The 15,492-nt window shown below is 36.1% G+C and overlaps 3 protein-coding genes across 4 annotated transcripts; 2 read left to right on the forward strand and 1 right to left on the reverse strand.

The window, feature by feature from the left end:
- Positions 1 to 4,319: 4,319 nt before the first annotated feature.
- LOC124639183 lies at positions 4,320 to 9,643 on the reverse strand. Its single transcript, XM_047176436.1, has 4 exons — positions 7,644 to 9,643; positions 6,821 to 6,979; positions 5,832 to 5,981; positions 4,320 to 5,024 (listed from the first exon to the last, which is right to left on the reverse strand). Exons 1-4 carry the CDS (start codon positions 7,710 to 7,712, stop codon positions 4,839 to 4,841), a joined length of 564 nt encoding a protein of 187 aa, XP_047032392.1. The 5' UTR covers positions 7,713 to 9,643; the 3' UTR covers positions 4,320 to 4,838.
- Positions 9,644 to 12,114: 2,471 nt separating this feature from the next.
- On the forward strand, positions 12,115 to 13,358 carry LOC124639166. The gene is made up of 2 exons (XM_047176402.1): positions 12,115 to 12,559; positions 12,681 to 13,358. Exons 1-2 carry the CDS (start codon positions 12,215 to 12,217, stop codon positions 13,089 to 13,091), a joined length of 756 nt encoding a protein of 251 aa, XP_047032358.1. The 5' UTR covers positions 12,115 to 12,214; the 3' UTR covers positions 13,092 to 13,358.
- Positions 13,359 to 13,589: 231 nt separating this feature from the next.
- Positions 13,590 to 15,137, forward strand: LOC124638708. 2 transcript variants are annotated; one of them, XM_047175738.1, is made up of 2 exons: positions 13,590 to 14,045; positions 14,309 to 15,137. In XM_047175738.1, the coding sequence occupies exons 1-2, from the start codon at positions 13,698 to 13,700 to the stop codon at positions 14,702 to 14,704; spliced, it is 744 nt and encodes a 247-aa protein (XP_047031694.1). In that variant the 5' UTR covers positions 13,590 to 13,697; the 3' UTR covers positions 14,705 to 15,137. The 2 variants fall into 2 exon arrangements, with proteins under 2 accessions (XP_047031694.1, XP_047031696.1); XM_047175740.1 differs by having other exon boundaries at positions 14,312 to 15,137.
- The last annotated feature ends 355 nt before the right edge of the window (positions 15,138 to 15,492 follow it).

Consider the following 15,492-nt stretch of genomic DNA (forward strand, 5'->3'; position numbering starts at 1 on the left):
CACCATCAACGACTATTGTTCAGGGGACTACAATACGAACAAATTGTACAACTATTGCGTACATGAGCTTTAAGCTTTAACTGTATAGGATTTCGAATATTGTGGTCATTATTTTGACCCTTTTTGTGCGTAAAGCTTTATTATCTCTCCAAAAAGTCAACTGTTTTCCTAACGCTTAAATATTTTTTCTAATTGGACCAGTAATTTCTAAGATTAGCGTGTCCATAATGATGATAATGCGTGTTCAAGAAAAAAAACTCTTCAGCTTAAAACACTTAGGTATTAGTATAGATATGTAGGTACTCTGTTCTCTGAATCCAGGAGGAAGCATTAACCCTTTTGGAAAATAAACTCGTCAATGGCCGTTAATTATTACAAGCAATTTGCTAAATTAATTTCAAATCAGTAAGTACCATACTTACGTACATAAAACAAGCAAGATTTTCAAAACAAAAGCATAACATAATTATATTTCGGCAACAAAAAAACACACAAGTTACCAGGAGTCCATAGCATGCAGGCGGTGGCAAGCCACAATAGGAACAAATTGGCCCACTATTGCCGAAATTAGACCCCCTCACACTCTTGTGCGCCTAGTACAAGTATCGTGATATATAGAGGAAAACCTGAGACGGGAATTGTCGATGAGCGTCATGAAGTGCTATTTATGGGAACCATGTTTACTTTTGTTACTGTTTTTACGCGCTTTAGGGACTTCACACTTGGGATTCAAACTCCTATGGAGGAGTAATGTCAAATGGAGTAGATATGGATCTACTACATTTCATCTTGACAAATCCATACAATTTCCCTCAAATTAGAGTAAAAACTATCATCGTAGTGGCCTAGTCTACGTAACTCCCAATATGTTGGGATCGCCTTCCAGTCTAACCAGATGCAGCTAAGCACCGGTGTTTTACAAGAAACAACTGCCTATCTGACCTCCTCAACCCAGTTAACCGGGCAACCCAATTTACCCCTTAGAAAGACTGGTTGTAACTTTCTGGCTGCTAACTAGGTAACGACTGTCCAATATGTTCAAATGGTAGTGTAAAACAAGACAGATTGTGATACAGGTTAAAACCATACAGATTATTATATACAAAACAGACATTAACTTGTAATGTTTACACTCAAAATCCGGATAAATCCTTTATTCAGTGTTCCCGAGTAAAACAAACTCATTTGGCGCGTGTCTCCAGACTACAGCATCGCCAGGTGTGTATAAACAAACTACGTTTAACGACCTTTTAATAATGTGGGACCAGTCAAAAACTTGTCCCGTCCTAAACAAATAACATTACTCAGAGATTTGATGTGTGCTGGATATGCCAGAAACAGGTATTAGCTCGTAATATAGTTATGATGGGGAAATTGTGTTTCGGGTGCTGTTGGCATCTATGGCAGACACACAAGAACGCATACATATGAAGATTTATTTATTTAATTTACATGACTTCAAGAGTCAATTACATAAATCAAAATAGGTACGTGCCTTGCGAAAGAAACTTGAAAAAAACTTACGAAAGAAGACGTATGACACATCAACATGTGGCCTAAACTATGAGTTAGAGACTTTGTATTTGCAAATTCAAATTCAAATAATTTATTTCAGTTTATGTAGTGTCCATAGTGCTAGTATACAAAATAACTAAAAGACTAGTGTTAGTAATACATAATTAAAAGCAATTAAAAACGATAATTTATGTGGATCCTCACCCAATGGCGCAGCAGAGGGGAGTCCCACCGATCAGAAAACACGATCAGGAGACCTCTTTCAACTGTCAACCAAGTCAACCAAGTCAAAAATTAAATGTCCTTTATTACATCCAGGAAAGTATCTTAAAATAATGTCAGCTCAATTTATAGATTTGGTGTTATTCATTTCCTTTTTGTTTAAATCAGAATCGTCAATGACCCAGTCTTTCTAGTGTTTCTTGGCAATGAGATAGAAACAATCTCTCCTTGGAAAAACTATACTTACTCGTTAATATGTATCTGGACGCATATCTAGTAGAAATAACCCCATGTATTCTAACTAACTAATCATGTTCTACGCAATCCCCAGTAAGCTCATTGTTTACCTTATAACAACAATGGCCGCTCGATTCCTCAACTAATAAGTAGTTTTCGTTTGTTTTGCACTTTCAAGATGGCGGACAGATTATAAAGTGATGTAACAACCTTGATTGTTGGTTTAGCTGCGAGGGATTTACCTCTTGACCTGTTATAAGTTAGTTTAGGTTATTGAAGTTATTGATTAATTGATTTTTAAAGGATTTCAGGTTTAGCAGTTCCTGATGTACCAGTTTTTGAAAGAATAGAAACGAATATTTAAATGGTAAAATATTGTCTATTTTATCATCTTTTCAGTTAGCACGAACTGGGCAGCTCCATGAAATTAACTGCCGGCTTTGTTTATGGCCCCCAGTAATCTGTACGATTTATTTTCGGCGTTATTACTCTTCTAATTAGTGTAGTTTTTCTTCCTCCGTGTTTCTAAAGGCCGGCCATTTTGTAAGCAATCAAATTGGACATCTTTGTCGTGATAGAATTTCCGTCCCACGTTCTTTGCAAAACTCTTGTTGTACGTTTTAATATAAGTTGTAAGTATTAGTTATATTAGAAAAATTACATATGTAGATAAAAAATGCATCAATTAAAAAAATGGAAAAACCTTTGATATAACTAAAGAGTTCTGTAATGCCATTTCCTAGTAATACTTTTATAAGTATTTTTGGGATTTGGAAAACAAAACAACGTTGGTTGATAAACAATAATGCCACAACAAAGCCCCGCTTGTCTGTGGAACTCATAACAACATCATCTTCACAAAATACGCCAAAAGGAACCAATCTCTTGAAATAATTCAATTTCTTGTCGTTCCTGCTTCAAACGATCGCGCATTGTTATTTTTATTAACGATATCAAATGACGGGACTAAGGCAAACGCTATTAAATTTCCTTTTTATATAAGCGGGGATGTAATTTTTCCTGTAGCTGTATGTATATACTTTGATTTGTTATGAAAAATAAGGAAAGCACATTAGAATGTTGTGTAATTATGTAAATATCTACGTTTGGGTTTGTTTGTGTTTTCCTAACTATGTCGAGGCCGGCTTCCAGTCCGGATGGATGATGTTTTACGACGGCCTGGTTGATCTCTTCATTGAAGTTGCCATAGGCAGCCTGATACCCCTTGGTTAAGAGTGGTTATGAGACTATCTGGCTTTTGACTACCCGTAAGAACTGCCAAAGATTCGAAATGACTGGGACTCATCAGTTTATTATGCTTTCTGAAAGAACTCGTCATGATAACACGTCTCCCGATTATCCTGTTACATAGCAAAGCCATGAGCTCTCTAGGCACCTTGATATACATTTACAACAAATAAAATACACAAAAAAAAACTATGCAGAAAACTGCTATAGCAGAATGAAAAACTTTAAAAATACGTGCAAAACTGGGAACTATTAGATCTTTTTTTGTAGTTTTTCAAAAACAACACAGAACATGGGCGCATTTGTTTGTGGAACAATATCGAAATATTTCTGTGTATGTTTGTCTGTTTTTATTTCATTCCTAGTGAATTTCCCCCGGGGTAACTGTGGTATTGTTTTAATGCTTATACTGACCGTTCAGGGCTAATTCGGTACTCCAAGCTTGATATTTTATGATTTTCCAACTTTGGGAAGGTGAAATTATGAGAGAAGATCGGTATTAAGTATCCAAGCTATTCAAACTCCTGAATTTTATGGTGAGGTGTCCAGGCAATGCAATGGGATGTTATGTTTTTTTGCAAAAAAGTGTTTTGATGGTCAATTTCTCTCCTATTCAATTGTGGATTAGTTTGGATAATTCGTGCAGTAGTTTCAAACTTTATCGCAAACATACGCAGCGCGCTTTGCTCTATAATATAGTGTGAATGTATCGAAAATTCCTGATCAAAGGTTATCTCATCAATTTAATTTGGCTAGTGTGCATTCACGGGAGTAGCTTCAGTAAAAATTCGCTCCCCTTTTGAATTCGGGGGCAGCATAGATTTTACTTTTTTCAGTTCGTTTGGTATCGGTCGACCGTGATGTCGATGGTGCGAAAATTGCTAGAAAATAGTACAAAAAAAAACTTGCCGGGTTTCAATCAACAAACCTTTTATATGTGACACTGCGACATCGCCACTGCGGGGCTTTTATTTTTAGACTGACTGTAAAAGGATGATATTGACTTCTTCAGAGAAAAAGCAAAAAATGCCATAGTATTGCGGGGATATATGTATATGTAAAATGTACGTTGGTAGTATTGGGCAAATAAAAAAAAATACATATGACATTTTATTTTGTTAATAAAAACAGAATTAAATAATAAAGCTTACTCTCTAAACGCTAAAATCGGTTGTCAATAGCCTCGGATATTTATTTTAGTTTTTAACCAACTTTCCAAAATAGAGGAGGTTCTCAATTCCCAAAGTTCCTCTCAATTCCTTGAAATCCTATCTTGTAAGCAAGTTATTGAAATACATCTTAACTCCACAGTGGATGACACAGTAATGCTCGATGTACATTCATATTGAAAAGTACCTATATGTGTTCATTATACAAATTAGAGGTATAAACGACCCACAGGGCCCCGCGTCTTGAAACAATCCACGTGCTGCCCGTGTGTGCCCTTCTCCACTTTCAAAAAAACATAAATTATTTAAGCACATCCTCTTATTCTTGATTATACATTTTATGAGATGGACACACACAGCTTAAAAATGAAGAAGAGTCATATTATCCCTTGCATTGCCCTAAGACCCAAGTGTGTGATGCCCGTCCACTTAACAAATAACCTTAAATTATTTAAACATATTCTTAGGATCTTTAATATCAATAGTCGTGAGTCTCATATCGATGTAAGCATCCCCCACTCTAGTCTTGGTCTTCGGGTGTGAAAGGTTTGCGTATATCCTGCCTCTGGTGAACGGGAAGCCTTTGGGGATCACTGAAGGGTTGATAGTCATGTTCGACATGCGTAATGGACCCTAAAAATATATGTTTATTAGCACACTACGATTTTTTTTATTATTTCTTTTATTTTTGACATTCATATACTCGAACATTTTATATTATTGTAATCTAATCAAATTTTGTATGCCTATCGGCGGGACATGGCTTGTACATAAATCTGTAGAAAACACCTGTAATCACCCCTGTTTCACAAAATGAATAAATTGATTTGATTTGATTTGATTTGACGATTTGTTATCTGATCTTTAGAGGTATAACAGAACCCCTCAGAAGACCCGCACAGTGCTAACTTTTAGTCAGTTGATAGATTTTTTGTGCTCATACTTATATCAGTTTGGAAATGAATGGAAGTGCGCAAATTACAACGATCAGGTATTTGGTCGGTATAAGACGGACTAAAAACTTTGATTGGATCCATACATTTCTTTAACAAAAACTGCGAAGCCAACTGCCGACTGTTTTGTCTGCAGAACATAAGAGTTCCAGTGATAGACGTTATGCCTCTTCCTTCTCAATCCTGTTACTCGGGCGACACAGCACCTCTTGGTAGCCCCTGGTTATCGAACTCAGTCAGACTTACCAAGGGGCACTGTGTGTCAAAGCTTTGGAGTTCCTATAACCGGGATCCAATATTTAATCAGCAGGTATAAAAATACTTTTACGGATTTTATCGCGGTTATATTAATATTATTTAGTTGCGAAGTTTCGGATCCTTTATAGCACCTTTACGAGACCCGTGACCATTGAAAAAGTAGTTTTATTTAAATGTCTAATAGGTATTGGTGTAAGTCAGAAATCAGCAGGTACTTGAAACTATTTACCATATGTGGACAAGGTATATCGAGGCCCCCTTTCCTCATAGAAGACCCGAAGAACATATCCTTCTCGACGAGGTAGCACCAGTCGAAGTGGAACTCTATGAAACTGCGCTTATACTGGTTAGTTAGCAGCTCGTAGAAATACATGTCTACCTGGAAACCCAAACTAATGGATTAAAATTATAACAAATTATCTACAAAACTTTTAGGGTTCTAGCCACTATTTTTCATAGAGACGAAGTATTGCTTTTAAAGAATAAGTCCTTGAGTGTGAGGGAGTGTTGGACCATGTACGAGTTTATGTACCAGGGCTGCGGTAACTCTTTCGAACAACGCAGTCCATCCTCCTGCCGTCATCCCAATTTTACTTGCGATCGGTTTCCTTTTGGAAAGTACGTCTATATTTGCTGTCAATTCTCAAGTGACATTATTTCCAGTCATATCGTCTTTCACACAATGCATCCTTCGTTTCTCTTTCCCATATTTAAACCATCATCCTCCTCCGAGCCTTTTCCCAACTATGTTGGGGTCGGCTTCCAGTCTAACCGGATTCAGCTGTGTACCAGTGCTTTACAAGAAGTGACTGCCTATCTGACCTCCTCAACCCAGTTACCCGGGCAACCCGACACCCTCTGGTTAGACTGGTGTCAGACATACTGGCTTCATATTTAAACCATCTCCTGTAAAACTATTTCCCTCATCCGGATAAAATATACCATCCAGGAATAGTGTAATTTAACAACTTTGCAGTGATTCAGTAGTGTCAAAGCCTATAGGATATACCTAAGGATATAAGTATGTTAACAAACAAACAAAAAATGTTTTTTCTTTAAAATATTATTTAATCACTTCCCTCTCTACGATGCAGTTAAATAGTCGCTGTGTATCACATATGAATCATAGGTCCGGTAAGTTATTAATATTTGTGGCAAAATATAGATGATTCTGAAAATACGTTCATAAATACTTATAGAACGAACTATGGAACTTACATAAATACTGCTATTGAAGGGTGTGACGGTATGCAGGTTAAGCGCGACGTAATAGATGGGATTCTTGCGGCCATACCTGGTGGCTGTCAGGTTAGCATAGTATATGAAGTCAGGGTTGAAATACGTGATCCTCGGGTGCTCTACGCTGATGTAAGTTATCTGAAATAGTAGAAGATATTTTGAAATTATCTGGTGCCTACTATGACGACTTTGACCATGCAGTCGGTTACAATATAAACACAACAAAATAAAAATATACGTATCTATAAAAGTTATTTATTTATTTATACTTTATGTACAAAATAGGTACATTGGCGGACTTAATGCCTCAAGGCATTCTCTACCAGTCAACCATCGGGTTAAAGGGAGAAAATAAATAGGTAGTACAAAAAAAAGAGAAAGTCATGAAACGATATGAATAAAAACATGATACAATACATAAATACTCAATACATAATATATATATATATATATATGATATAAGAGTGACGACGACTCAATTAGGTAAAGAGTTTAAATAATGATGGCGAACTTTACGCTTAAAGGAATACTTACTGGGTGCCTTTTTTATGTCAAGGGGAAGAGCGTTCCAGAGTTTAATTGCTGATACAGCAAAAGAATTAGCCATGAATCCGGTGCGGTGACATGGAATTTCGAGCAACAAATTCTCAGAGGAACGCAGGTTACGGCTATGAGAACTGCCCAATAACTTAAAATAATTTTGAAGATAATCATTATTTAACCATAACTAGACAAAATTTGCGCACTGAATACCATTCATTCCTGTAGGTATAGCTGTATTTTTAAGCCATTCATAACTTACCTTTTCCAACACACCATGTGTAAAAAATAAAGAAAATAAAAGACACTGCACTACTGTATTTTCAGCCATACCGATCAGTTAAATAGGTACACTATGTAAAGAAGATTGATATCAAACACTTTTATATTTACACAAATTGTTCTGTTTATCGAAAACTTATTTTATGGTTTATAAGCATTGTAATTTGTATGTAATTTTGAAGTTAATTGAGGACAATTGAAGCTGCGCAGGAGTCGAATGAAGGAAAAGGCTTGAACACTAGCTAGCAATATGGAAGTTAAGTATTTACTCTTTTTTCTATAGGTAGCTTTTATATTTTCTGAGAAACACTGTATCAATTAGGTGCCTAAGGTGGAAGTGGTATGCAAACAAATTAATTAAATAAAAAAATATTGCGGATTTTCAATAAAAATCCGATTAAACTATATTACTAAACCGATTACTAAACTATTATTATAAAAATTCTTGGTGCTTCCAGAATAATCTACGAGTACGTACCTGAAATTAAATAATTGAGTCATTCATGTAAATTGATTTCGGAAATTATATGAAAATATACAGTTTGTGAGTTATGTTATTGAGATAGTTATCATATAAATACATGTTATTTGTCGGTATGGTTTTTTAATGGATTCAAAATTGGTATGATATTCGCAAGGTGCAATATCGATGTAGGTAAGTATCACATATTTCATTGACGTACAGGACTCGAATTATCATTTGCCTAGCCTTTTCCCAACTGTGTTGGGGTCGGAAGTCGTAACTGGATGCAATTGAGTACTAGTGTCAGATGGCCTGCCTACTTATGTGACCTCCTCAAACCATTTACCTAGTCAATCCGATAGTCTTTGTTTTAAAATGTTTCTCTTGTTCCAGAATATACCAGTATGGTAAAAATAAAATAAAAAGGTAATTGTGAAGTCAAACAAATAAGGTTTTATTGCATCCTTTATTAATTTATAACGTGAAGGTGACTGTTTATAAATTATTGTCACAGAGCAACAAAGAACATCGCTTTCAAAGAACTACTGTTTTTAGAAGAGACAGTTTTATTTCCGAGCGTAGCTTTCTTAGTTATATGAACTGACATAAGCCCCCAGTATACATTGGCCTGTGTTGGGCCAAGCTTTGCAATGCACAAATGTAGGCCACGATCAAATGGTGTTTACACATTGGCGCATGGCACATTGCTGCCTGACAAACCACTTGCGATGGACGTCGAAGTAATTAAGGCCGCGGCTATTTATTTGTTCACTACTACATATATTTATATTATACTACACTACTATATATATATATATATATATATATATTATTCTACACTACTACATTTATTTTTACACGCAACACAAAAGTGTACTTTCCGCAGCGGTCGGTGACGAACTAAACATTGGCCAAATGTGTAAACACCACACGCCAAGCTGGGCCACGATTCCTTTGATGTGTGTCCAAAAAACCGACAACTCGCCGAATGCGCGCCAACCTTGACAAATGTCCGCTAACATGCACCAATACCCCGTGTACACATTGGTGATGGCGTGTATTGGCCACGCTTGGGCCAATGTGTACTGGGGGCTTTACAAAGAGCTCACACTCACACATCTGTACCTAAGTGTGGATTCAATACATTTCTGATGATTTCATTCTGATTTAGATCTTTAATAAAATTATTAAGTTTATATTTTGCAATGCAAACGCGAAAATCCTGCTCGATTCTACGTTTGCATATGATGTTTCTTCCATTGATTATGATTACATGATTCTATTATATTCTGAAGTAACCGAAATCAAATTGTTTTTATTTCAAATAGGCCTTTGTAGGCTCTTATGAAACGTCACATTAATTGCACGGTTCCAAAAAGTTGGTCTCATGGAGAAGAGCCGGCAAGAAACTCCATAGACACTCTTTTAAAAAGTAAATATTTTCACAAACATTCACAAACCACGCGCGACCCTGGTACGTAAAGGAAATCAGTCGAGATTTTAGGTAAAGTTAGTTTTTTTTTCTTTTAACTACTTTATTTCGGCTTGTGTTTAAACACCACCCAAAAAAGTACCTATTTTACAACCAAAAAAATTCTAAACGGTTACCAAAATGGATAAATGGTCACCAAATAACGTTTCCAAAAATATTATTAGATAAAACCATTTTTTCATATTATTGACTACTAAAAAAATATATGGACGCCTTTAAAATACACTTTAGACCAAATATTATATATTGTCACTACTTAGATGTTACCAATTATGTAATACCATGACTCCTAATTTGGTCATTTTTGTTAGACTAAAAAAGCTAACGATCGCTAGAATATTTCCCAAATACCAATTAATATACTAGGGTTCCCAAATGTACGTCGCTTATTTATTGTTATATGAATTTGTGTGTAACTCAGTGCGTTTAAAATGTAAGCACGCAACATGCAGCAAGCATGGCTTCTGTCACGGCTCCGGCGCTGCAGGGCTCCGGCGGTCCCATGCGAGCTTCGAGCCTCGCCCCTCCGCGCCTACGCGGTTTCGAATTGCACTCTAGGGGTAGGGCAGACAAGACTACGTGGAGTCGGTTTTGCAGCGATTCGTTTTCGTCACTAACTTTGATTTTTGGTGGTAATATTAATCTTTTAGTTGGATAGAATTTGGTGACCATTAATCCATTTTGGGAACCAAAAATAATATGAGTGCGAGATTTGCGATTTTTCTGATGTTATTTTATTTTTTTTGGATCATAATATTATATACTTTAGTGCCCTTTTAATAAAGTCAATTTATTTTTTTTGGAGTTGTTTATTTTATTTGGTGCTTCAGCTTAGAGTCTTAAAAATATTTTTGGTGACCGCCTAAATTATACCCCTTTATTTCATTCACTTCCAGTCAAGTTTAAGTGGATATGGGATAATAAATATCAATATTATGACTGTAACGACCGCCGAGATGGCAGGATGGCGTGTACAGGACATTTTTGTCTCTCAAAGAGATTACAAAAGGTACGTTGATAGATAGATAGTTCTCCGTCCATTAAATCTAGATAGTCTATATTTAATACTTCGTAATAAAATTTTGCAGAGATTGTTACTTTTTATTTAAGTAAAGGACTGGTTCGTAAGGGTTGACCTGGTATTTCCTGGTTGAATTTCTCTATCAGGACACCATGCCAGTTGACGGCAGAGATCGGAAGTACCTAAGGCCATTCATAATTAGGGTCAATCCCCAATGAAAGAGCAGCGGCCGGCAGCGGCCGGCAGCGGCCGTAAATGCAAGTGATTGAGCGCGAGCGCGGCGGGCCGCGCGGCGCCGCGCTGGGCCAATTCCCACTGAAAGAGCAGCGGCCGGCAGCGGCCGTAAGAGCACGGAAAATGTAAGAGCGCGGCGCGGTGCGGCGCCGCGCGGCCCGCCGCGCTCGCGCTCAATCCCTTGCAATTACGGCCGCTGCCGGCCGCTGCCGGCCGCTGCTCTTTCAGTGGGAATTGACCCTTAGAGTTTCTATAATATTATGTACGTAAGATAGTAGATATGTACATAAGGATGAACTAAAACCTGAGAAATGATTCTATCAGTGTATGTTACATATGTATTGCTTAGGTACATAGATAGGTTACATTAATATTCGGGTAACCCCCGGGACAGAGATGAATCGGGTGGAACATCGTAACAACATAATTCGAGTTATTCACCATTGATATGCACCCCACTAAACAAGGATACAAAATAAGATATATTTCACACGGATATAACATTCATATCCGTATAATCCCATCGTTTAGCGGGTCTTATCTCAATTTCAGTGAATTGTCGGTTAATGTTAATCTATTGTCCGGGTAGTGGTTAATCTGTAGCTTAAAGTTCAGGGATTTGGAGTGAAATATAGCCGTTACACGTACTGTGGTGGTTGACGCTTGTTTTAGTTAATTGTAGAACATTCAAGTTAAGTCATTGTATGTGAATTGAGTGCGGATATAGGTACGCGAGACACAATTGATTGTCTATTGTTTGATAACTAGCGGCATACAAGCAGTTATGCGAAGTAAAATGCGAAAAGTGCTGATGAAAGCTGTTTTCCTTATAAATATGAATGATGCTTGTTGCTTATTGAATGTTTGTAGGTAAGTATATTGAATTGCGCATGCTTGATTAATTATGATTTTTCCACATTTTAATTTCAATACCTCGTTAGTCTAGTAGTCTCATATAGTAGGACGACTGCTGAGCTCGGAGGGAGCCGAAATTGCTTTGTGTATGAAACGTATATGAAACTATCACAAAGCAGTCCGGCAGTATAATTAGTTCTGCGCAACTGGCTGATATTCGTACGAGAACAATCGGCCGAGAGGCAGAGTGCCGTTATTATATTTTAAAGGATAGTTACTGTTAATTATAAGTTAAGCTTATCAGCATAGAATTCTACTAAAACTTAGTAGACTTTAGTAGTTTTACGAATTAAAGTTATAGGAACACTCCCACTGTAATGTCAAACTTTCTCTGTTTATTTATGTCAAAATGGGTGGACAGAAGTTATTGTGAAAAACAAGTTTTAATGTTTTTCTTCCATTAATCGACAATATAACAATTTGAGGATGCGGTGGAGTGAGGCAGTTACACTAGAATTTGTTAAGATTTATATAAAACACGAGTGTCTCTGGAATCCTTCACATCCTGGATACAAATTGAGATATCAAAGGGAACAGGCATATTTAGATATTAGCGAAGAATTCAAGAGTGCCACCATGAAATCCCTCACTGTTCCTGAAGTAAAAATGAAGATAAAGAACCTTAGGACGACGTATGTACAACAAGTGCACAAAATATTACAGAAATCGAGTCCTGACTCAATCTATGAACCTTCCCTAGTTTGGTTTCATGAAATGGATCGCTGTCTTAAACACGTGCCCAGTAATCGACATTCAGGCTCTTTCAATAACGTGAGTATATACTAGGTACAATATTGGATCCAAAATATGATAATTATGGCTTAAAAACGATATTTGTATCTCCATTGTATAAAATTATTAGGAAGTTATATTCTATTGTGATTTTTTCCAGTCCCAAGACCCTCCAGATGTAGACTCATCATGCCAAATCTGGGTCGACCAGGAATTACAAAGTGCCAACATGGAAGAACCAAACCCCGACCCATTAGTCCCACAAACAGATGATGAATATGATTCAACAAAACTTGAGGAACCACCATCAAAAGTAAAAATAGAAAGACATTCTTCCCCAATTTATTACAAGAAAATTAAAAAGAAGAAACTCAAACACCGGGCTGCCACAAGGAAATATTCAAGTGATTCCACTCAGCCATGTACGAAAGAGGATGAATTTGATATCTATGGTAAATATATTGCTTCCCAACTGAGGAAAATGGATCTCCACAAAGCATTGCGGCTGCAGTTGGAGATACAGAACCTTGTGAGTGAAGCAAGGATCTCTGACATTGTGTCTAGTGATTAAAAACATTATTGGGTAGATATATCAGTATTTTTACATGAATACAGAATAACAGGCTTCATTTTCTATGTGTGATAAACTGATAGAGCCATTTATTAATTGTATAAGTAACAAATAACTATTTTAAATCAAATCCTACTTAGCTATATGATGTATATTTTATTTTGTATTTGTTTTGATTTGTGCAATTTTATATTATGTTTATATGACTTCCAAAGTGAAAAATATTAACCAAAGATTATTACAATAAAGTAAATATGGACTAAAACAGCTGGCTTGTTTTATTGAAATGATGTAGAATCCTGGACGGACCATTCGTCTAACTGCCTGCTAAGACTACAGTAACTTCATTTTACATTTTAATATATCTAATCCAATTAATCATTAATAAAAACGTGTAATCCAAATAACAGTTTAATATTATAACAGGTAACTATAGGTGTGGCGTGTGTGTACAGGCCTTATTACCGCTGTTTCATTGTTTGACACTTGACTGACAGTGACAGTTGTTTGTTGACTGTTGTTGTCGAGAGTCCTGATATTTTTGTACAAAAATAGATCTCAAGTTGTTTTGGTTGTGTAACTCGTAATTTATTGTAAATAACTGAAATGAGGTGGAGTGAGAACGAGACATATCAGTTCGTGAAAATATATCTCAGTCATGAACTCCTGTGGAACCCTGAGCATTCAGCGTATAGGTTAAAAAATAAACGGTTAAAAGCTTACAGAGAGATTATTGCCGAACTAAATGAAACAACAGGCATTTTGCTGAATGAAACTGAGCTAAAAATTAAGATAAAGAATCTTAGATCGACGTATATGCAAGAAATAGTGAAGATAAAACAGCGGTCTAGCGCAGAATGGGCGTACAAACCGAATATGAAATGGTTCTCGGAATGGCACAAATGCTTCGGTGGTATTAAGAAGCCAGTTGAAGATGCTTCTACGTTTGATAGTGTAAGTATTCTAAAACCTGTGATTTATTCTTATCTAGCCTGTAGATTCACTGCTGGTCAAGGGACTCTGCATTCCACTCTATACTGCTGTTTCTTACAAAAAGCTTACTTAATATGGCAAATCAGCCTCTGCCTTATATATCTTGATCTTTAAATATATGTAATACCTCAGACTCTTCATACCTTATACTCAGCCTATTGAAGTCATTAGAAAAACTCCCAATACATAAATTTAATGGAAACCCATATTTATTCTGTTCACAGCAGCAAGATTCAATAGATGAAACAAATCAAAAAATTTGGCTATCAACTGAGGATAACATGGAAGAGGAGATATTAGAACCATTCCCTGACGATGAAGAGTACACCCTCATTTTAAAAACAGAACCCCGGGATGTTCCACATTTGAACGAAACCAGATATCAAAATAAAAAGAAAAAAATAAAACACAGAAGGCCCAGTACAGACTGTTCAGAGAGGACTTTTTCTGAAAGCATAGACTCAAGTACGGATTTAAAAGAGGATGAATTTGATATCTATGGCAAGTATATTGCATCACAACTGAGGAAGATGGATTTACAGAAGGCTTTGAGAGTACAACTTGAGATACAAAGTCTAGTGAGTGAAGCTAGACTATCAGGTTTGAATGGGAAGCATTAAAAACTTAAGTCAGTATAATGTAACTACTTTTAGTTAAAGAATGATCCTGCATAATTGCACAATTTTATTTTATTTTTTCTAAATGGCACTTTGAAGGTCTTTCTAAGAAAAAAAACTGAATTTATGGTATTTTTTTATGATGATGGCATAATGCTACAATTGATCTCATTTTAGCACAAAGTTGCTTAAGTTTTAAGACAAATTGGAGAAGTCATTCCTAATTTTAAGAATTGAAGCTGTGAAGCTTTATAATAATGTCTGAAATATATTAAATCTAAAGCCAAGTAATTTCAGACACAATATTAATTAATAATTTAAAAACTGATTAAGCATATTACTAAATGGATGATGGCTAATATTTTTCCCTTATAATAATGTGAATCAAAATAACATCTGTTTGCAGAAAATAAACATAAACCTTTTCACCAATGTACTTTTTTGTTTAACTACTTATTTGTAAGATACCTTGGGTAACACTTCTGCATGTAGAAAATCCTCATCATCTCTATCTATGGCTGGTAAGAGACTGGCAAGGTTTTACAGGTTAAAAATCTGTGTTCCTTCTTTCTGTCGACCGAGGGCAAGGCTAACGAAGCAGTTCTGAAGTTCTGAACATTTGAGTAGTTGACATATTTAGTATTTAGAAACTCTTACCTCAGTTCCAGTAACTGATCATGTATGTACTTTAAATAAATCTGTACATAACTTGTATTACACTTTTCAAACAGCAGATTTTTCTTTAGGGCTACAAACTTTTTGATTCACCTGAATAATGCTCTGTCATTATA

The sequence above is a fragment of the Helicoverpa zea genome, chromosome 18 (genome assembly GCF_022581195.2).
Source record: "Helicoverpa zea isolate HzStark_Cry1AcR chromosome 18, ilHelZeax1.1, whole genome shotgun sequence".
Taxonomy (NCBI): domain Eukaryota; kingdom Metazoa; phylum Arthropoda; class Insecta; order Lepidoptera; family Noctuidae; genus Helicoverpa; species Helicoverpa zea.